This window comes from Pleurodeles waltl, chromosome 3_1, assembly GCF_031143425.1.
Source record: "Pleurodeles waltl isolate 20211129_DDA chromosome 3_1, aPleWal1.hap1.20221129, whole genome shotgun sequence".
NCBI lineage: Eukaryota > Metazoa > Chordata > Amphibia > Caudata > Salamandridae > Pleurodeles > Pleurodeles waltl.
The window spans coordinates 1,781,711,609-1,781,735,505 of NC_090440.1; the positions used below are offsets into that span (position 1 = coordinate 1,781,711,609).

Genomic DNA, 23,897 nt, shown 5'->3' on the forward strand with positions numbered 1-23,897 from the left:
ATCCAAGGAAGTTAAAAACCTTGGAATCACCATGGATTCCAAGTTAACTATGAATGCCCAAGTGGACAAATTAGCACAAACCAGCTTCATCACCTTGAAGACTTTACGACGCAAATCCCCCACCTCAGATTTCCACACAAGGTGCAAGCTACTATCTCGCTTGTACTATCCAAACTGGATTATGCCAATGGCCTCTACCATGGATCATCTCTATCTATTATGAAAAATGACAAAGTATCCAGAATTCCGCAGCCAGGCTACTATTACATGTAAAACCGCAAGCCCACATCTCCCCTGCCTTGAGAGCACTACACTGGTTACCCGTTGCCAGAAGATGCACTTTCAAGCTGCTTTGTATCACCCACAAAGCTAAACATGGAACAGGACCGCTTTTTATCAGAAACAAAATAACCCAATACATCCAACAAAGAAACCTCCGCTCAAGATTGGCAACCCGCCTTAGAACACCACCATACAACAGAAAGACTATAGGTGGTACATCCTTCTCCGTTCAAGCAGCCAAAATATGGAATTCATTACCCCCAAATATAAGAGCCACAGATAACTTTCTTGTCTTCAGAAAACTACTCAAGAGTTGGCCCCTTCCTTCATAACCACCATATTTAAACAACTATGGGCTGCATATGCCTATGTTGATAAATATTTTTTCTGATTATGTGTACATTTCTAGTTATGTATAGTTCTTTAGAAAATATGTATAGCTACTATGTCATAACAATAAAATACACACACACACTCTTTAAACATGTTTGACTAAGTATATTCACCAATGGTTCTAATTATGTATTGTATGTGCATATGTGTGTGTATTCATGTGTGTTTGTATGTGTGTGTGTATGTATGTGTGTGTGTGTGTGTATATATATATATATATGGAAAATGTCACTTACCCAGTGTACATCTGTTCGTGGCATGAGTCGCTGCAGATTCACATGCTGTGCACAGTCCGCCTTCTGGTGTTGGGCTCGGAGTGTTACAAGTTGTTTTTCTTCGAAGAAGTCTTTTCGAGTCACGAGACCGAGGGACTCCTCCTACTTCGATTCCATTGCGCATGGGCGTCGACTCCATCTTAGATTGTTTTCCCCGCAGAGGGTGAGTTAGGAGTTGTGTATATTAGTAATAGTGCCCATGCAATGGAATTAATACGTATGTACATAATAAAGGTTAAAGTAATATATTTACAAATGTACAAATGTTCAAGATCTACTTCTAAACGGCTACAGGCTCCCAGGGAGGCGGGTGGGCGCATGTGAATCTGCAGAGACTCATGCCACGAACAGATGTACACTGGGTAAGTGACATTTTCTGTTCGATGGCATGTGTAGCTGCAGATACACATGCTGTGCACCGACTAGTAAGCAGTTATCTCCCCAAAAAGCGGTGGTTCAGCCTGTAGGAGTTGAAGTAGTTTGAAATAATGTTCTTAGTACAGCCTGACCTACTGTGGCTTGTTGTGCAGTTAACACATCTACACAGTAGTGCTTGGTAAATGTATGAGGCGTAGACCATGTTGCTGCCTTACATATTTTGTTCATTGGAATATTTCCTAGAAAGGCCATGGTAGCCCCTTTCTTTCGGGTTGAGTGTGCCTTTGGTGTAATAGGCAGCTCTTTTTTTGCTTTAGGATAGCAGGTTTGAATACACTTAACTATCCACCTAGCAATGCCTTGTTTTGAAATTGGATTTCCTGTATGAGGTTTTTGAAAGGCAATAAATAGTTGTTTTGTTTTTCTAATTAGTTTCGTTCTGTCAATGTAGTACATTAGTGCTCTTTTGATGTCTAATGTATGTAGTGCTCTTTCAGCTACATAATCTGGTTGTGGGAAGAACACTGGTAATTCTACTGTTTGATTTAAGTGGAACGGTGAGATAACCTTTGGCAAAAATTTTGGATTTGTTCTTAAAACTACTTTATTTTTATGTATCTGAATAAATGGTTCTTGTATGGTAAATGCTTGAATCTCGCAACTTTCCACGTTAAGTATTGCATTTCACAAGAATGCATGGGCTCGAAAGGTGGACCCATGAGTCTTGTTAAGACAATGTTGAGGTTCCATGAAGGAACAGGTGGTGTCCTTGGTGGTATGATTCGCTTTAAGCCTTCCATAAACGCTTTAATGACTGGTATTCTAAATAGTGAAGTTGAATGAGTAATTTATAGGTAAGCTGATATTGCGGTGAGATGTATTTTTATGGAAGAGAAAGCTAGATTTGATTTTTGCAAATGTAGTAAATATCCAACTATATCTTTTGGAGATGCGGTTAATGGCTGAATTTGATTATTCTGGCAGTAATACACAAATCTTTTCCACTTGTTTGCGTAGCAGTGTCTAGTGGTAGGTTTCCTAGCTTGTTTTATGACCTCCATACATTCTTGTGTGAGGTGCAAGTGTCCGAATTCTAGGATTTCAGGAGCCAAATTGCTAGATTCAAAGATGCTGGATTTGGATGTCTGATCTGTTGTTTGTGTTGTGTTAACAGATCTGGTTTGTTGGGTAGTTTGACATGAGGTACTACTGACAGGTCTAGTAGTGTCGTGTACCAAGGTTGCCTTGCCCATGTTGGTGCTATTAGTATGAGTTTGAGTTTGTTTTGACTCAACCTGTTTACTACATATGGAAGGAGAGGGAGAGGGGGGAAAGCATATGCAAAGATCCCTGACCAGTTCATCCATAGAGCATTGCCTTGGGATTGATCTTGTGGGTATCTGGATGCGAAGTTTTGGCATTTGGAGTTTTCCTTTGTTGCAAATAGATCTATTTGAGGTGTTCCCCAAATTTGAAAGTAATTGTTTAGTATTTGGGGGTGAATTTCCCATTCGTGGGTTTGTTGGTGATCTCGCGAGAGATTGTCTGCCAACTGGTTCTGAATCCCTGGAATAAATTGTGCTATTAGGCGAATGTGGTTGTGAATCGCCCAATGCCATATTTTCTGTGTTAGGAGGCACAACTGTGTCGAGTGTGTCCCTCCTTGTTTGTTTAGATAATACATTGTTGTCATGTTGTCTGTTTTGACAAGAATGTATTTTTGGGTTATTATGGGTTGAAATGCTTTCAGCGCTAGAAATACTGCTAACAATTCCAAGTGATTTATGTGAAACTGTCTCTGATGTATGTCCCATTGTCCTTGGATGCTGTGTTGATTGAGGTGTGCTCCCCACCCTGTCATGGAAGCATCTGTTGTTATGACGTATTGTGGCACTGGGTCTTGGAAAGGCCGCCCTCGGTTTAAATTTGTACTGTTCCACCATAGAAGCGAGATGTATGTTTGGCGGTCTATCAACACCAGATCTAGAAGTTGACCCTGTGCTTGTGACCATTGTGATGCTAGGCACTGTTGTAAGGGCCGCATGTGCAATCTTGCGTTTGGGACAATGGCTATGCATGAAGACATCATGCCTAGTAGTTTCATTACCATTCTGACTTGTATCTTTTGTGTTGGATACATGGCCTGTATTACTTTGTGAAATGTTTGAACCCGTTGTGGACTTGGAGTGGCAATCCCTTTTGCTGTGTTGATTGTCGCTCCTAAGTATTGCTGCGTTTGACACGGCAGAAGGTGTGACTTCGCGTAGTTGATGGAGAAACCTAGCCTGTGAAGGGTTTGTATGACATATTTTGTGTGCTGTGAACACTGTTTTAGCGTGTTGATTTTGATTAGCCAGTCGTCTAAGTACGGGAACACATGTATTTGCTGCCTTCTGATATGTGCAGCTACTACTGCCAGGCATTTTGTAAAAACTCTTGGCGCAGTTGTTCTCCCGAATGGCAACACTTTGAATTGGTAATGTATTCCTTGGAATACGAACCTTAGGTATTTCCTGTGTGAAGGATGTATTGGTATATGGAAATACGCATCTTTTAGATCTAATGTTGTCATGTAGTCTTGCTGTTTGAGCAGTGGTATTACGTCTTGTAACGTGACCATGTGAAAGTGGTCTGATTTTATGTAGGTATTTAGTGTTCTGAGATCTAGTATTGGTCTCAGAGTTTTGTCCTTTTTGGGTATTAGAAAGTACAGTGAGTAAACTCCTGTGTTTTTTTGTTGAGTTGGTACTAATTTCTATTGCGTCCTTTTGTAGCAATGCTTGAACTTCTAGTCCTAGAAGATCTATATGTTGTTTTGACATATTGTGTGTTTTCGGTGGGACGTTTGGAGGGAATTGGCGAAATTCTATGCAATCACCATGCTGGATAATTGCTAAGACCCAAGTGTCTGTTGTTATTTCCTCCCAAAGTTTGTAAAATTGGCTTAGTCTTCCCCCCACAGGTGTTATGTGATGGGGGTGTGTGACTTGTGAGTCACTGCTTATTTTGAGGGGTTTTAGGGCCTTGGAATTTTCCTCGATTTTTTGGGAATTGGCCCCCTCTAAATTGCCCCCAAAAGACTCCCCTCTGGTATTGACCCTGGTAGTTAGGCCTTGTTTGTGAGGTTGTGGTTTCTGTGGGTTGACCTCGAAACCCTCCCCTAAAAGGTGTTTTCCGAAATGTGCCTCTGCTCTGCGGGGAGTAGAGTGCGCCCATGGCTTTGGCTGTATCGGTGTCCTTCTTGAGTTTTTCGATGGCAGTGTCTACCTCCGGCCCAAACAATTGCTGTTCATTAAACGGCATATTGAGCACAGCCTGCTGGATTTCCGGTTTGAACCCAGAAGTGCGCAGCCATGCGTGCCTTCGTATTGTGACTGCAGTGTTTATTGTCCTTGCAGCTGTATCTGCTGCATCCATGGAAGACCGTATCTGATTATTTGAGATACTTTGTCCCTCTTCCACCACCTGTTGCACTCTTTTTTGGAACTCCTTGGGTAAGTGTTCGATGAAATGTTGCATTTCATCCCAATGAGCCCTGTCGTATCTTGCCAAAAGTGCTTGTGAATTGGCGATACGCCACTGATTTGCTGCTTGTGCTGCAACCCTTTTTCCTGCAGCATCAAATTTGCGGCTCTCCTTGTCTGGAGGTGGTGCGTCGCCTGAGGTATGAGAGTTGGCTCTCTTACGAGCTGCCCCCACAACTACTGAGTCTGGTGTTAGTTGTGTTGTAATATATATTGGATCAGTGGGCGGTGGCTTATATTTTTTCTCCACCCTTGGAGTTACGGCTCTGCCTTTAACTGGATCCTGAAATATTTGTTTTGAATGTCTTAGCATTCCTGGGAGCATGGGAAGGCTTTGATATTGGCTATGGGTGGAGGATAGGGTGTTAAAGAGAAAGTCATCCTCAATTGGTTCCGAATGTAAGGACACATTGTGAAACTCGGCTGCCCTTGCGACCACCTGTGTATAGGATGTACTGTCCTCAGGTGGTGACGGTTTTGTAGGATAAGAGTCTGGGCTACTGTCAGACACTGGAGCATCGTAGAGGTCCCATGCATCGGGATCATCCTGACTCATTGTGGTATGAGCTGGTGAGTGCATCAGTGGTGGAGTTGTTGCTGGTGATGCATGTATTGATGGTGGTGGAGACGGTGGTGGGGTTGTTTTCTTTGCCACCTTTGCCTGTGGTTGCTTGTCCTTTTGTTGAAAGGCAAGTTTCCTTTTTATTTTGATTGGGGGAAGAGTGGTTATCTTCCCTGGGTCCTCATGAATATGAAGCCTTCTTTGTGTGTAGTCAGGCTCTGCAGATTGAAGCTCCTCTCCAAATCGATGTAATTGGGAGGTTAGTCCTTGTTCCTCTGTATAGGAACTAGTTTTCGGCTCCGAGGCTGGCTGTTTCGGAACCGAAACCTTTTCGGAAGTCTTTTTAGGCTCCGAAGAAACCTTCTTTGTTTTCGGCGTGTCTCGGTGCCGAAATTCTTCGGTGCCGCTGTCTCTGTGCCGAAGTTTCTCGGAGCCGCCGTCTCGGCTCCGAGGTTGCTGTGTGGCGTTATCTCGACCGGAGTCGGATGACTTCGACACCAGCATGCCCTTTTTCGGTGCCTTGGATGGGTCACCTATTTTTCGGGTTAAGCCATGGCCTGTTGCCGGTGGCGTCCCCTGGGCTTTTGTAGCCTTCTCGTGAGTCTTGATTTTCGATGTCTTACTCACGGTTTTGGTTGTTTCTTTGACGTCGAGTTCTTCCGTATCCGACTCGCGGACGGAGAAACGATCTTTTCCTGTCGGCGTGAACGCCATTTGTAGTCTCCTGGCTCTTCGGTCTCTCAGCGTCTTCCTCGACCGAAACGCTCGACAGGCTTCACAAGTATCCTCCTTGTGCTCGGGGGACAAGCACAAGTTACAGACCAGATAGTGATCCGTATACGGATACTTGTGATGGCATTTTGGGCAGAAACGGAATGGTGTCCGTTCCATGAGCCTTGAAGTCGCACGTGGCCGGGCCGACCAGGCCCCGACGGGGATCGAAAAAATCCCGAAGGGCCACCGGAGCTCTTCAAAATTCGGTGTCGATTTGTTCTAACTAACCCGATACCGAACGCAAACAATACCGAAGTTTTTTTCCGAGATTCTAACTAACTTTCCGACCCGAAACACGGAGCGAAAAGGAACACGTCCGAACCCGATGGCGGAAAAAAAACAATCTAAGATGGAGTCGACACCCGTGCGCAATGGAATCGAAGTAGGAGGAGTCCCTCGGTCTTGTGACTCGAAAAGACTTCTTCGAAGAAAAACAACTTGTAACACTCCGAGCCCAACACCAGACGGCGGACTGTGCACAGCATGTGTATCTGCAGCTACACATGCCATCGAACATATATATATATGTATATGTTGTTTCTGTGCTTGGCATGTTCGTGGGTCATTGCATGGCTCCTGGGTGGGTGGTTATACTAGATATCTATGAATTCCTGCTCTCATCTTATTACACTTATCTACCCATCATCATGTCATGTCTCTATCAAACTATCCTCCATTCCCACTCTGGCTCATCCCAAATCCTTTCTACTACTTTTATCTCCTAAATAACTCTGCCTAAGCTCTTCCCTCCGCTTCCACATCTAACTCACCAAACCTCACTCTACTACCATGACCTCCCACACAACCCTACTAAATTCTCGCTCATTTATCTCACCCTGCTACTATGCTCTCCCTAACCCTTCCACAGACTCTTCCCTCCTCCATCCCCCTTTACTCATCCCAAGCCTTTGGGTTGAGTAAATGAAGGATATACTCCCAATTAACACTTCTGGATTTCTTTCCTCCTCCATCCCTCCATTACTCCAGTCAATCTAACTAACACACTCTCATATCCGTGGCTCAAATTAACTCATAATAATACTAAAACGGTACTCATATTTCCCGATACTAATCCATCACTAATTCTTGTTGGGTTCCAGAGTAGCGTGCTACTCACCGAAAAGCGCTTCAACACCTCGTCAGGGGTAGTAAACGCTATATAAATACTATTACAATACAATACAATATGCCCCTACAGTGTCTAAGTCTATTCTTAGACATTATAAGTACAGTGTGGCCATATTAAGTATATGGTCTGGGAGTTTGTCAAAAACAAACTACACAGCTCCATAATGGCTACACTGAATACTGGGAAGTTTGGTATGAAACTTCTAGTGTTGGATTTATTAAAAAATGCACACAGAGTTCATCTTAGAGATGCCCCCTGTATTTTACCCAATCCTTCAGTGCAGGACTGACTGGTCTGTGCCAGCCTGCTGCTGGGAGACGAGTTTCTGACCCCCTGGGGTGAGAGCCTTTGTGCCCTCTGAGGCCAGAAACAAAGCCTGCACTGGGTGGAGATGCTTAACACCTCCCCGCTGCAGGAACTGTAACACCTAGCAGTGAGCCTCAAAGACTCAAGCTTCGTGTTACAATGCCCCAGGGCACTCCAGCTAGAGGAGATGCCCGTCCCCTGGACACAGCCCCCACTTTTGACGGCAAGTCCAGGGGAGATAATGAGGAAAACAAGGAGGAGTCACCCACCAGTCAGGACAGCACCTAAGGTGTCCTGAACAGAGGTGACCCCTGCCTTTAGAAATCCTCCATCTTGATTTTGGAGGATTCCCCCAATAGGAATAGGGATGTGCCCCCCTCCCCTCAGGGAGGAGGCACAAGGAGGGTGTAGCCACCCTCAGGGACAGTAGCCAATGGCTACTCCCCTCCCAGACCTAAACACAACCCTAAATTCAGTACTTAGGGGCTTCCCAGAACCTAGGAAACTAGATTCCTGCAACCTTAACAAGAAGAAGGACTGCTGACCTGAAGCCCTGCAGTGAAGACGGAGACGACAACTGCTTTGGCCCCAGCCCTACCGGCCTGTATCCCATCTTCGAAGAAAACTGCAACAGCGACGCATCCAATAGGGACCAGCGACCTCTGAAGCCTCAGAGGACTGCCCTGCACCCAAGGACCAAGAAACTCCCGTGAACAGCGGCCCTGTTCAACAACCTGCAACTTTCTTGCAACAAAGAAACAACTTTAAAGACTTCACCTTTCCCGCCGGGAGCGTGAGACTTTCCACTCTGCACCCAACGCCCCCGGCTCGACCTGCGGAAAACCAACACTTCAGGGAGGACTCCCCGGCGACTGCGAGCCCGTGAGTAGCCAGAGACGACCCCCCTGAGCCTCCACAGTGACGCCTGCAGAGGAGATCCAGAGGCTCCCCCTGACCGCGACTGCCTGTAACAAGGAACCCGACGCCTGGAACCAACACTGCACCCGCAGCCCCCAGGACCTGAAGGAACCGAAATCCAGTGCAGGAACGACCCCCAGGTGACCCTCTGCCTAGCCCAGGTGGTGGCTACCCCGAGGAGCCCCCCCTGTGCCTGCCTGCATCGCTGAAGTGACACCTGGGTCCCTCCATTACTGCCTATCTAAAACCAGACGCCTGTTTGCACACTGCACCCAGCTGCCCCTGTGCCGCTGAGGGTGTACTTTCTGTGCCTGCTTGTGTCGCCCCCGGTGCCCTACAAAACCCTCCTGGTCTGCCCCCCGAGGACGTGGGTACTTACCTGCTGGCAGACTGGAACCGGGGCACCCCTGTTCTCCATTGAAGTTTTTGATTGTGTTTTGGGCACCTCTTTGACCTCTGCACCTGACCGGCCCTGAGCTTCTGGTGTGGTAACTTTGGGGTTTCCTTGAACCCCCAACGGTGGGCTACCTTGGACCCAACTTTGAGACTTGTAAGTGTTTTACTTACCTGCAAACTTAGCCTTTACTTACCTCCCCCACGAACTGTTGATTTTTGCAGTGTGTCCACTTTTAAAATAGCTTATTGCCATTTTTACAAAGACTGTATATGATATTGCTTTTATTCAAAGTTCCTAAAGTATCTAAGTGAAGTACCTTACATTTAAAGTATTACTTGTAAATCTTGAACATGTGGTTCTTAAAATAAACTAAGAAAATATATTTTTCAATATAAAAACCTATTGGCCTGGAGTAAGTCTTTGAGTGTGTGTTCCTCATTTATTGCCTGTGTGGGTACAACAAATGCTTAACACTACCCTCTGATAAGCCTACTGCTCGACCACACTACCACAAAATAGAGAATTAGAATTATCTGCTTTTGCCACTATCGTACCTCTAAGGGGAACCCTTGGACTCTGTGCACACTATTTCTTACTTTGAAATACTATATACAGAGCCAACTTACTACACTCCCTGTAAGCAAAAAGGAGGCATGGCAACAGGACATCCCATCTCCTTCTGAGTTTTTCAGGGAGTCCCATAATCATACCTTTGAGAGTTTTATTAAACCTCTCAACCAGACCATTTGTTTGTGGATGACAAGGAGTAGTGAACTTATAAGTTACACCACACTCCTTCCACATAGCTTTGAGGTATGCAGACATGATGTTACTACCTCTGTCTGACACCACTTTCTTAGGGAAGCCCACTCTGGAAAAGATTCCCAGGAGGGCCTTTGCCACTGCAGGTGCTGTAGTGGTCCTTAAGGGAATTGCTTCAGGATACCTAGTGGCATGGTCCACTACCACAAGGATAAACCTATTGCCTCAAGCCGTAGGAGGGTCAAGGGGGCCAACTATGTCAACCCCTACCCTTTCAAAGGGCACCCCAACCACAGGAAGTGGAATTAAGGGGGCCTTAGGTGTGCCACCAGTCTTGCCACTGGCTTGGCAGGTCACACCAGAGCGACAAAACTCTTTAGTGTCCTCTGACATATGAGGCCAGTGAAACAATGGAACAAGCCTGTCCCAAGTTTTACTCTGGCCCAAATGCCCAGCCAAAGGAATGTCATGTGCCAAAGTTAGAAGAAACTCCCTATACTGCAAAGGGATGACCAATCTCCTGGCAGCTCCAGGTTTAGGGTCCCTTGACTCAGTATACAGGAGGTTGTCTTCCCAATACACCTTATGGCTATCAGTGACATCCCCATTCTGCTGTTTGACAGCTTGCTGTCTCAAACCCTCTAGTGTGGGACAGGTCTGCTGTGCCACACCCAGCTCTTCCCTAGCAGGCCCCCCTGCACCCAAAAGCTCAGCAGTGTCTGCTGCCAGCTTCTCTGGTGTAGGTTCTGCACAGGGAGAGGATTCCTCTTCCCCAAAAGGGGAATCTTCTGGAGAGTGAGGGATAGTAGGCAAGAATTTACCCTTACTACCCACTAGCTTTTGGGAGCACTTGGTCCATTGTTCCAGGGTCCAAGTTTCCCTGTCCTCTTTGCTTCTTGGCCTGAGCCCTTGTCAAACCAAAGATATGCACAGGAATGCCCAGCATTGCTGCATGAGCCTCCGACTACTCTTCAGCCCAAGCTGATGTCTCCAAATCATTGCCTAGTTAGCAATCTACAGGTAAATCAGTGGCTACCAAAACTTTCTTTGGACCAGTAACCCCCCCAGTTGAGATTCACAACAGCCATGGGGTGGCTAAGAGTGTTGTTATGAGCATCAGTCACTTGGTACTGCTGGCCAAGTAGGTGTTGCTCATGGTGAACCAGATTCTCAATCACCATAGTGAAACTGGCTCCTGTATCCCTGTAGGCCTCAACACCATTTATTAGGGGAAGTTGCTTGTACTTACCCATATTAAGGGGACAAGCAACCAAGGTGGCAAAGTCAATACCAGCATCCGAGACTAAAACAGCCTCTGTGGTCTCCCTAACAAGACCAACCCCAACTACAGTACCAATGGTGAGCCCAGCTACACCCTTTGATTGGCTATTTGTAGTAGACTTCCCACCACCACTGCTATTACTAGGGCACTTGAGGTTGCAGCTGGGGTTGTGGTAGTGGGAGCCTTGGTGTTTTTCTTTGGGAAGGTGGAATCACTTGCCCAATGGCCTATAGTTTTACATAAATAACACCATGGCTTCTTTTGATTGTGGAAAGAGGATTTGGACCCACCACCCCCAGAGGATTTTTGTGGGCCTGATGAAGACTCAGAATGTTTTTTATCTTTGTCCCCACCCTTGTCAGAAGACTTACCATCCTTCTTCTTGTCATCCTTGTCACCCCCTGTATGGATTTTTCTGTTCACTCTTGTTCTGACCCATTTGTCTGCCTTCTTTCCCAATTCTTGGGGAGAGGGCAGATCGGAGTCTACCAAGTACTGGTGCAACAAATCAGACACACAATTGTTCAAAATATGCTCTCTCAGGATTAGATTATACAGGCTTTCATAGTCGGTCACCTTACTGCCATGTGACCAACCCTCCAAGGCCTTCACTGAACAGTCTACAAAGTCTGTTCAGTCTTGAGAGGACTCTTGTCTGGTATCTCTGAACTTTATCCTGTATTGTTCAGTGGTTAAGCCAAATCCATCTAAGAGTGCATCCTTCAAAAGCTTGTAATTATTAGCATCACTTTCTCTGACAGTAAGGAGCCTATCCCTACCCTTACCAGTGAACGATAGCCACAAGATAGCAGCCCACTGCCTTTGAGGGACCAACTGTACCATACAAGCCCTCTCAAGTGCAGCAAACCACTTGTTAATGTCATCCCCCTCCTTGTAAGGGGGCACTATCTTATGCAGGTTTCTGGAATCTTGTTCTCTTACAGGATTACTATCAAAAACACTATTGCTGCCACCATGGGCAACTAACCCCAACCTCTGCCTTTCCCTCTCTACATCTAGAGATTCCCTGTCTAAGGCCAGCTGCTGCTGTCTTAGCTTCAGCCTGGCCTCGTCCAACCTCAGCTTTCCGAGTTCCCTTTCCATAGTTTTATCCTCAGGGTGTGAGGCTTGGGAATTCTGAGAGACAGAAGAAATGTGGGAATTGGCAGAGTGTGACCTGTCTCTAACTGGCTGGACTCTAGTAACCTGGCCTTTTGGGGTGAAAGATGCCCTACTAGTGTGTGACCCCACTACCAGTGTCACTAGATGGCCTGTTAGCTGGCAGGTCTTTGGATGAACCCTCACCAGCATCCTCAGGGGACTCCTCTGAGTCTTGCTGGGTACCACCCTCCTCTACCTCCTGATCCTGGGATGGGCCAGACTGGTTCTGGTCACTTTCTAGGAGAAGGCTAGGGAGAAGATCTTTGGTAGGGTTCTTACCAATGCTTAAACCTCTTTCTATGCAGAGACCCATCAAACTTTTAAAGTTTAAACTACCATAGGTTGCCTGGACACCTGTGGGAGTAAGTTCTACTACAGACATGTTTGTTAGAAAGGGTTTAGGACACAGAGAAAAAAGTTTAGAAACTTTTAATGAAAAGAGAGAAACTTTTACAAACTTCAAAACTTTTGAAACTTTTCTGATACTTTTTAGAAAGTTTAAAGAAAGAAAATTAAACTGTTTAGGTTAACTGTGTATATTTTGAAGTATTTGGTATATGTTTTTCTTATGAAAAACACCAATGACAAAGTGGTAAAGCAGTTACAAGTACTTATTCCAACGCTGCACCACCAATGTAGGAGGATGGCCTGGCTTATAGTGGGTTCTTACCTTGTGCCAGGTCCAGTTATCCCTTATTAGTAGATTAGTAGTGTTCTAGCAGCTTAGGCTGATAGAGGTAGCTATAGCAGAGCAGCTTAGGCTGAACTAGGAAACATGCAAAGCTCCTACCATACCACTTATATCATATAGCACTATATGATAAGAAACACAATACTCAGAGTTTCTAAAAATAAAGGTACTTTATTTTAGTGACAATGTGTCAGAAATATCTCAGAGGATATACTCCCTTAGGAGGTAAGTAAAATACACAAAATATACACACAAACCAAAATCAGGTAACTAAACAGTTAGAAAAGTAGTGCAAACACTGTAGAATACAATAGGATACAATAGGCCTAGGGGCAACACAAACCATATACTAAGAAAGTGGAATGCAAACCACTTAGTGACCCCAGGCCTAGTGTAGTGTGTAGAGGGTCACTGGGAGTGATCCCAAGACCCTGAAAAAGTAGGAGTAAAGTTACCCTACTTCCCCAGAAACACACTAAAGTAGTGATAGGAGATTCTGCAAAGACAACAACTGACTGAAAAGCACTGAAGATGGATTCCTGGACCTGAGGACCTGTAAAGGAAGAGGACCAACTCCAAGAGTCACGAAAGTGTCCAGGAGGGGACAGGAGCCCAATAAACCACGGATGAAGGTGCAAAATGGCTGCCTCCAGGTGGAAGAACCTGAAGATTCTGCAACAACGGAAGATGCCAGGAATGTCTCCTTTGGTCAGAAGATGTCCCACGGCGTGCTGGAGGATGCAGAGTTGTTTCCACGCATAAAGACCGTAAACAAGCCTTGCTAGCTGCAAAGGTCGCAGTTGAAGAAAATGGGTGCTGCCTGGGCCCAGGAAGGACCAGGAGGTCGCCCCTTGGAGGACGAGACAGAGGGGGTGCACAGAAGCACATAGAGCCCACACAGAAGCAGGCAGCACCCGCAGAAGCACTTGAACAGACGTTCAAGAAATCTGATCACGGCAGTCGCCTCAACACTACAAAGGAGGGTCCCATGAAGTCGGTGGTCAACTCAGCGAGTTGAGCAATGCAGGACAGAGTGCTGGGGACCTGGGCTATCCTGTGCACGAAGGATTCCTTGCAAAAGTGCACAAAAGCCCTAGCAGCTGCAGTTCACGCAGTACACATGATTACTGTCTGGCGTGGGGATGCAAGGACTTACCTCCACCAAATTTGGACAGAAGGTCCACTGACTGTCGGGGTCACTTGGATCCAGCTCCTGTGTTCCAGGGACCACCCTCGTCGAGATGAGAGGGGACCCAGAGGACCGGTGAAGCAGAAGTTTGGTGCCTACGTTAGCAGGGGGAAGATTCCTGTCGACCCACGGGAGATTTCTTCTTGGTTTCCTGTGCAGGGTGAAGGCAGACAGCCCTCAGAGCATGCACCACCCGGAAACAGTCAAGGAAGCCGGCAGGATTAGGCAGTACATTGTTGCTGGTAGTTATCTTGCTACTTTGTTGCGGTTTTGCAGGCGTCCTGGAGCAGTCAGCGATCAATCCTTGGCAGAAGTTGAAGAGAAAGATGCAGAGGAACTCTGGTGAGCTCTTGCATTCTTTATCTGAAGAGAAACCCACAGGATGGACCCTAAATAGCCTTCAGAGGAGGACTGGCTACCTAGTCAGGTAAGCACCTAAAAGGAGGGGTCTCTGACATCACCTGCTGGCACTGGCCACTCAGAGGCCTCCATTGTGCCATCACACCTCTGCATTCAAGATGGCAGAGGTCTGGGACACACTGGAGGAGCTCTAGGCACCACCCCTGGGGTGGTGATGGACAGGGGAGTGGTCACTCCCCTTTCCTTTGTCCAGTTTCGCACCAGAGCCGGGGCTGGGGGATCCCTGAACCGGTGTAGACTGACTTATGGAAGCAGGGCGCCATCTGTGCCCTTCAAAGCATTTCCAGAGGCTGGGGGAGGCTACTTCTCCTCAGCCCTTAACACCTATTTCCAAAGGGAGAGGGCGTAACACCCTCTCTCAGAGGAAATTCTTTGTTCTGCCTTCCTGGGACTGGGCTGCCCAGACCCCAGGAGGGCAAAAGCCTGTCTGGGGGTTGGCAGCAGCGGTAGTGCAGTGAAAACCCCAGAGAGCTAGTTTGGCAGTACCCGGGGTCCATGCTGGAGCCCCGGCGATGCATGGGATTGGCACCCCAATACAAGATTTGGCATGAAGGGACAATTCCATGATCTTAGACATGTTAAATGGCCATATTCGGAGTTACCATTGTGAAGCTACATATAGGTATTGACCTATAAGTAGTGCACGCGTGTAATGGTGTCCCCGCACTCACAAAGTCCGGGGAAATTGCCCTGAACAATGTGGGGGCACCTTGGCTAGTGCCAGGGTGCCCTCACACTTAGTAACTTTGCACCTAACCTTCACCAAGTGAGGGTTAGACATATAGGTGACTTATAAGTTACTTAAGTACAGTGTAAAATAGCTGTGAAATAACGTGAACGTTATTGCACTCAGGCTGCGGTGGCAGTCCTGAGTAAGAATTGTCTGAGCTCCCTATGGGTAGCAAAAGAAATGCTGCAGCCCATAGGGATCTCCTGGAACCCCAATACCCTGGCTACCTAGGTACCATATACTAGGGAATTATAAGGGTCTTCCAGTGTGCCAATAAGAATTGGTAAAAATGGTCACTAGCCTGCAGTAACAATTTTAAAAGCAGAGAGAGCATAAGCACTGAGGTTCTGGTTAGCAGAGCCTCAGTGACCCAGTTAGGCACCATACAGGGAACACATTCAGGCCACAAACTATGAGCACTGGGGTCCTGGCTAGCAGGATCCCAGTGAGACAGGCAAAAACAAACTGACACATAAGTAAAAATGGGGATAACATGCCAGGCAAGATGGTACTTTCCTACACTTGCACATGCCATTTCCCTGGCAGGCCACCTGAGGCAAAGCAAAACTTGGGACAGACTTGTCCCTCACTTTCCCTGGCCCCATATGTCAGAAGACACCAAGGAGTTTTGTTGCTCCTGTGTCACCTGCCAAACAAGTGGCAAGACAGGTGGCACCCCAAAGGCCCCCTAATTCCACTTCCAGTGTTTGGGGTTCCCTTTGAAAGAGTTGGGGTGGATATTGTTGCCCCCCCTAGACACTCCTACAGCCATTGGGAACATGTTTATGTTAGTGGTGTTGGACCATGCCACCAGGTACCCAGACGCTATTCCTCTTATGCAGTGGCCAAAGCCTTTCTTGGAATCTTTTCCAGAGTGGGTTTTCCTAAAGAGGTGGTGACAGACAGAAATGCAAACGTCATGTCTGCGTATCTAAAAGCAATGTAGAAGGAATGTGGTGTTACTTACAAGTTCACCCCCCCCTTACAACTCCCAAACCAATGGTTTAGTAGAGAGATTTAATAAAGGGATGATCATGGAACTCTCTGGAAAAACTCAGGAGATGGGATGTCCTACTGTCATGCCTCCTTTTCGCCTACACAGAGGTCCCTCAGAAGGGTGTGGGCTACAGCCCATTTGAACTTCTATTTTGGCACCCTGTTAGGGGTCCCCTTGCTCTTGTAAGAGAAGGGTGAGAGCAACCTCTCAAACCTCCCAAGCAAGACATAGTTGTAGGAAACTGGCACTTGTTGCAGTTACCCCCATACTTTTTGCCTGATATTGATGCTGACTTGACTGAGAATGTGCTGAGATCCCGCTAAACAGGCCCCAGCACCAATGTTCTTTATCTACAAATGTATCATTGTTTCCACAATTGGCACACAGATAAGTCCCTTGTAAAAGGTACCAGTGGTACCAAGGGCCCTGTAACCAGGGAAGGTCCCTAAGGGCTGCAGCATGTGTCGTGCCATCCTAAGGGACCCCTCACCAAACACATGCACACTGCCATTGCAGATTGTGTGTGTTGGTGGGGAGAAGAAGGCAAAGTCAACATGGCATGCCCATCTGGTTGCCATGCCCACCTCAAACTTCCTGTGGCATAGGTAAGTCACCGCTCTAGCAGGCCTTACAGCCCTAAGGCAGGGTGCACTATATCACAGATGAGGGCATATCTGTCTGAGCAATATGTCCCTACAGAGTATAAGTCCATTCTTAGACCATGAAAGTACAGTGTGGCCATATTAAGTATATGGTCTGGGAGTTTGTCATTACGAACTCCACAGCTCCATAATGGCTTCATTGAATACTGGGAAGTTTGGTATCAAACATCTCAGCACAATAAACCCCCACAGATGCCAGTGTGGGATTTATTTAAAAAAAAATGCACATAGAGGGCATCTTAGAGACTGTATTTTACCCAATCCTTTAGTGTGGGACTGACTGGTCCGTGACAGCCTGCCACTAGCATACGAGTTTCTGACCCCATGGGGTGATGGCCTGTGTTCTCTCTGAGGCCAGAAAAAGGCCTGTTCTGGGTGAAGGTGCTTCACACCTCCCTCCTGCGTGAACTGTAACACCTGGCGGTGAGCCTCAAAGCCTCAAGTTACAGTGCCCGGGGCACTCCAGCTAGTGGAGATGTCCGCTGCCCAGACAAAACCCCACTTTTGGCGGCCAGTTCGGCGGGAAACGTCCAGGGACAGTAGCCATTGGCTACTGCCCTCTGACCCCTGTAACGCCTCTAAATCTTGTATTTAAGGGCTTCCCTGAACCCAACTCACCAGATTCCTGGTGACCTAAAAGAAGGAGGACTGCTTAGCTGAAAGCCCGAGTAGAGAAAAAGGAAGACGACAACTGCTTTTGCCCCAGCCCTAACGGCCTGTCTCCTGCTTCAAAAGAGTTCAAGAGTCCCCAGGCAATTGTGAGCAAGTGCCCACCCGGGGTTGACCTCTCCACGATGATGCCTGCAGAGGAAATCCAGAGGACACCCCTGACCACAGAAGCTTCGGACGAAGATATCCGAATCCTAAAAGACCACTGCACCCGCAGCCCCCAGGCTTTGGAGAACCCGACCTCCAGTGCAGCTAGGTTCAGCATGCGGCCCTCTTCCCTGTCCAGCCTGTGCTTTGTCCAAGTGGACCCCCTGGACCTCGCCTGCAGCATCTGCCTAGGTCTGCTAGGAAAAAAAAATAGATGACAGCTAACACACAGTGGGTGGCAGGCGTGCCAAAACCAACCCTTCTTCCATTGAATAAAAGTTGAAATAAACTGGTAAAGGCCTCAAAAATAGGAGCTGCACACATGGTGTGTGGCATAAGAGTAATAACTTGGATCTTGTCAATTTGCAGGGGTGGACTTCAGTCACATCCTGCTAGCATATTAAGAGTGTGCACATGGTTATAAACTCAAGGTAGGGCTGCCAGGACGTACACGCTCAATCAATAGACCAGAAGCAATCCAGAGGGCCATGAACTCTTAAACCTTAGTACTGAATGCAAAGCATTCGAATAAGATGTCACTGCCTGGTGTTTTTTGAAGGCCTGCATTGTTTGCTGTGAGTTTAGAACATTTATACACCTCATGAATAACATTTTTGGTGATATCAGTATCATAAAAGCCATACATGTGTTAGGCTTCTGAAGTGTTTTTACTTTAGAGTGTGGAAATAAAGCTCCTGTTGTCTTCCCGGGCAGGAATATTTCACGTAAGATTAAAGAAAATTGGACTGCGGTGGCTAAAGTTCCATTTATCAATATAGCTAATAAAAAGTTCATACCTCTCGTTGTTGCTGGTTTAGACTGTGTGACGTCCTTTGACAAAGTGCAATAGTCTCTGATAGTACATCTTCAACATCCTTAACTGGGATCTGTTCTTTTGATGCTAAGTGAAGAACAGAAAGAAACAAGGCTTATAAACAGTGAGATGGTGAGTGATTATAGTCAACAATAGGTAAGAGAAATGTCTAGAACAAGTTACTTACCTTCAGTAACGTCTTATCTGGTACACACATTGTAGGAAGCTGGCTCTCTATATGCTGCAATAAAAAGGAATACACTGCAGAGAGTCCAGTGGGTCCCCAACTGGTTTGCAGAGGCAAAAGTAGATAGGACTAATGCGCGTTTTTGTGGTCGTGTGGGTGAGCAGTTAGGCTTATCAGAGGGTAGTGCTAAGCATTTTTTGTACTCATAGAGGCAATAAATGAGACACACTCAAAAAATAAATCTGAGACCACTTTAGAAAAATACTTCTTTCTATACATACATTGTAAAGGCAAGAACTTCGTTCTAGGTACATATGTCCTCAAGCATAAATTATTTCAGTTGCAAAAAAAATCAACAGTGCAATTTCAGAGTTGTTCAATGTTAACATATGAGAGGAAAAGAAAGTCATTAAACAAGTTGAGTACAGCGAGTTACAGGACCAATCTCCTGGATGTAAGATAAGTAGTGAGCAAGATCCAAGACAGCATCCATAGTACACCCTCAGAGGCACAGGGGTGGCTGGGGTGCAGGGTGAAAAACACCACTGGGTGCCCAATGTGTTCCTAAGGAGATCGGTCACTGTGAAAAAAGGACGCAGGCTAGGAGTGGCCATCCTGTTTGGGTGAGCCATGGAGTGGGCTCAGGAACTGCAATGCTTGGGGACTTGGGGACACCAGTGGTCCTCCTCTTCTTGGACTGGAGTGTACGGATGCAGAGGGTTCTTGGACCGTCAAGTGTCAGTCACCGTGGTGGATGCGGTAGTGGGGGGCCGACAGAAGACTGCAGGCATGGACTGCGGAACCAGTCCGGGTGGACCAGCAAGCGGGCTCAAGTCTCACATGCTTGGGGGATACAGTGACACCAGTGGTTCTCTTGTTCTCGGTCCCGGGCATCCGGGTGCAGAGGTGCAGTGGACTGTCAGGGTTAAAGTCACCAGAGACAGTTGTGGATGGGGGGGGGGGGCCTGCACAAAGAGGCCGCAGGCATCAGTGTGAAGGTCGCAGTGGGGAAACCCACAATGGACCTAGCTGTTGGAGAGGCTGGGGACCAGGTTGGCACCATTGGCTCACTTCAACACGGGCTGGGAGGCTTGGGTGCAGTGGTGCTGTCTAGCGGTGGTTTTGGTGGTCAGGAGTCCTCTTCGACGGTACTTCAGTGCCTGCAAGGATGCAGGGGAGCAACTCTGCTACTTTAATGGCGTTCCTTGTGCTGGGGTTAAGGCTGGTAGTCATTCCGGGCTTTTGGAAGTTTCAGAAGTTTGAGGACGAGGTGTCATTTTCGCAATTGTCGAAGTCCACAGGCAGGCAGGCAGGCAGGCAGGGTTGGTGCAGAGTCCGTCACAGATCTTCTGTTCTTGCCTTTTGAATTTCTGGGGTGTCCTCCTTCTTCAGGTCAGCAGGGATCTGAGTTCTAGGATTCAGGGGTGCCACATAAACACTCAATTTAGGGGTGTTACAAGGAGTGTCAGGTGGCAGCCAATGGATTGCCCACCTTTAGGATGGCTATACCCTTTTGCATTACCAGTTTTGTTCAGAAGTGGGCATAACCCTGGCCACAGTGGCCTAATTCTTTCCAAACCAAGATGGAGAAATTTAAAAAGTGGTATCCACTCAAGTTCGTCTACCTTAAGGGTGGGACTGGCATAAAGTGGGCACACCTCCTAATCTGTCTAATTTTAGCACCTGTTCTGACGCCTAAAGTGGGGTCAGGACAGGGGGTGGGGGGGGATCATCTCCACCATTTGGAGAGACCTGGGTTGCATTACACAGGTGGCCAGGCCTTTGAACCTTCCTGCCCTGGTATGTTCATCCTGCCTGGAGGAGGAGTCAACACCCCCACCCAGTGCAGGCTGGTGACGGAACTGGTCACTGACTGGAACAGTCAGTTAACACACTACTAGTTGAAAGGTTTTCAGGGGGCACCTCTGGGAGCATTTATTGGTAAATTCAACACTGGTGTCAGTGTGAGTTCCCCAATACAAGATGTTTGATACCAAACATCCCTATCTTCAGGGAAGCCATCATGTAAGCTGGGGAACTCGTTGTGACAGTGCTCAACATATGTATTTAAAAAAGTCTTCCCTGGTCACTTACTATGCCTGAGAATCCACAAAGTTAGCAGTGGCATATCTGCTTGTGCAGATATGCTCCCACTTGTAATATAATGTACCCTGTTTAGGGCTGTAAGGCCTGCTAGAGGGGGGACTTACATATATTATGTGCACTGTTAGGGGCTGTGTGCCATGTCGTGTTTTCACTTTTTATCAGCATCAAGAAATACAGCCTGCAATGGTAGCCTGTCATGGACTTGGTGAGGGGTCTCTTAGGGTGACACAATTCGTGATGCAGCTCTTTGGACCCTCCTTAGTACCCCAGGCGCCAGTGGTACCATCTACTAGGGACTTACAGAGGGTCCTAAAGGTTTTACCAATGTGTGACTGTGCAGTTTTGGGGAAAGTGATGGGGACCTGGTTAGCAGGGATCCAGCGTACTTTCAGTCAAAATCAGATACCAGGCAAAAAGAAGGGGCTAACCATGCCAAAAAGGGTGCTTTCCTGCAAACATTTTCTAGTTGCAGATTCCTTACCATAGAATTTCCCTCCAGGTGTCAGTCTGGATCCGGAGATTTTTCTCTAGCAGAGTCCCTGCATGCCGTCAGGTGATAATGGTCGGCTCTGTGTCTGTCATTGTGCACGCCAGATATATAGGTGCCACCCCAGCGTGCTGTCAGTTTCTTTTCACAACTTTCCACGCCAGAAGCGCAGCGCTATGAAGAACACTAACCACAGGTCCATCAAAACTAGGGCCCTGAAAGGGAAGTCCTGCAGGATCGAATGGGCAAAGTATCCGTCACTGCGGACCTGACTGTCCAGGCAGTAGTGTTGAATGAATGTGTACAGTGAAGCCCATGTTGCTGCCTGACAGATGTCCAGGACTGGAACTCTGCATTTTAACAAAGTGGTTGTAGATGTTGCTCTAGTAGGGTGAGCACCCAGACTCTCCAGTTGTTGCTTTTTAGCCAATGCGGAGCACATTTTAATACAGCGAATGACCCACCTAGAGATGGTTCTCTTCTGCACTGCCCGACCTTTCTGCGCACCCACATACCCAACAAAGAGTGGATCATCCACCTGGAACACTTTACAATTACGGTAGAATGGCAACAAACTTTTTGGGTCCAGGCAGTGGAGTCTCCCCTCTTCCTGGATGAGGTGGTGCCTAAAAAGTAGGCAAGGTGATTGATTAGCATACATGAAAGGGAGTGACCACGTTTGGCAAAAATGAAGCCCCACTTTGCCAGAATAGATGGAAAAGTAGGGTGGCTTAGATGACAATGCATGTAGCTCACTCTCCCTGCAGGCAGATGTAGTGGCCACAGGGAAGGCTGTTTTACCGTTAGAAGCCTGTGAGCACAATTATGGAGTGGCTCAAAAGGAGCACACATTAAGAATGTAAGAACCAAATTCAAATCCCATTGGGGCATTATGAATGGAGATGGAGGAAACATATGGGTACGACCCTTAAGGAACCTACTGACTATAGAAGACTTAAACAAAGAGGAGATAGCAGACAAATAACCTTTGGGGTCCCCAATGGTAAGTAGGTAGGATTCCCCAGGCACCCGTGTGCAGAGTTGTAACTCCGGGTCAGTGTCAAAAGTATAACATGAGGAAGTTGCGGTTAGAGTTTTCATGTTCTAGGACCCTTCCCAGAGGACCCCGAGGGAACCCTTTGGGACAAGTAAGGTTCAAGAGTGCCCCCACCGATGGATAACCAAAGAGGAGTACATACACTAGGGTGCCCAGGTACATAGGGGTAAAGTCGTGTCAGAATCTCCTGTTGAAGTCAATGGGGACCTCAGTTGTCCAGCTGCTGTCGTGAACTGTAGACCTGGTTCGTTGAACCCAGGCGTGGATTCCGGAAGAAGAGGACCTAAAGAGAGATGGGACGGAGTCCAGAACACCAGGAGGTTCCCAGGCAGTGAATTAGGGCAATGTGCACCCTTCTTGGTGATGTTTTCCTGTAGGATGGTGGACGAAGAAGTGTAGCTTTAGAGTCCAGGCGATGCAGAAAGATTCTAGGAGTAGTCCACAACCTGTCCCATGCAGGTTGTCAAGTTGCAGAAGGGTCAACTATCAGCGGGACAACCAGCAAGCCTTGGCAAATGCAGGGAAGCACTGCATGGAGTTTGTAGGATTTTTGGGGACCAGCAAGGTCCAGGTGGCCATAACTTGGCATGTAGGTCATAGCCAGCCCTCAGCTAGCAGGAGAGCTACCAGGAATCATTGGTGCCCTCAGCAGGATCTTCTAGCAGCAGACACAGGGAGTCGCAGGGAGGCCTCAGCAGCACAACAAAGAGGCATTCCCACATTGCAGGATTTGCAAAAAGGAAGTCGTTCTTGGAGCTAGAGAGTGCTGGAGGTTGTGGCTTCTTGGTACTAGGAGGTCTTTGGGCTGAAAAGCTAACAAGCCTTGGCAACGACAAGTACTCAGTGCACAGGGGTTTCAGCCAAGCAGTTCCAGCAAGGGACCACAAACTTCCCAGTTGCAAAAAAATTGGTCAGCCCTCAGGACAGACACAGAGCCAACACCTGTGTTGCAGAGCCTTGGAGAGTCCGTGGGACTGCAAGATCCACAAGCCAGTCGTTGTCATTGAGGTGCATGCAGATGAAGGGAAGTGACCCCTTCGCTCCAAGGGAGATTCTTTCTTGCTTTCCTAAGTGCAGACAGAGTCCCATTTACTCTGGAAGATGCACGACCTCGGGGTTGCAGAAGTCTTTGCAGAACTTGAAAGTACCTTGGCATGCCGACGGGAGAGCAGCTCATCTCCTTATCAAGGAGGAGTGTAAAGTACTTACAATACCAGAGAAGTCAGTCAGTGATTGTTACATAAAAAAGAACCTTATTACAATACTACTACTATACCAACATTGGTATATCTCCACAAAATATACACTCCGCAACAAGCAGGAAAGGCACAGAAAACCATGGGACCCTATGGGGGGTGGAATGTAGGAAGCTAGCTCTGTATATACAACATCAAAATGAGAAATAGTGTGCACACAGTCCAGGCGATCCCCAGAGGCTTAACAGAGGCTAAAGAAGATAATACTAATGTTCTCTTTTGTGGTAGTGTGGTTGAGCAGTTAGGCTTATTAGAGAGTAGTGTAAAGCCATTTGTAGTACACACACAGAAAATAGAAGCACACACTCAATGACTTAAATCCAGACCAATAGTTTTTATATA

At 47.1% G+C, this 23,897-nt stretch overlaps 1 protein-coding gene across 3 annotated transcripts in view; it reads right to left on the minus strand.

Annotated features, from left to right (window-relative positions):
* Positions 1-23,897, minus strand: part of VPS8 (VPS8 subunit of CORVET complex) — a 1,496,959-nt gene that overhangs the window by 411,589 nt on the left and 1,061,473 nt on the right. For all 3 annotated transcript variants that reach the window (XM_069225817.1, XM_069225815.1, XM_069225816.1), the window contains exon 38: positions 18,446-18,549. In XM_069225817.1, coding sequence (XP_069081918.1) covers positions 18,446-18,549 — 104 coding nt within the window. The remainder of the gene's footprint in view (positions 1-18,445; positions 18,550-23,897) is intronic.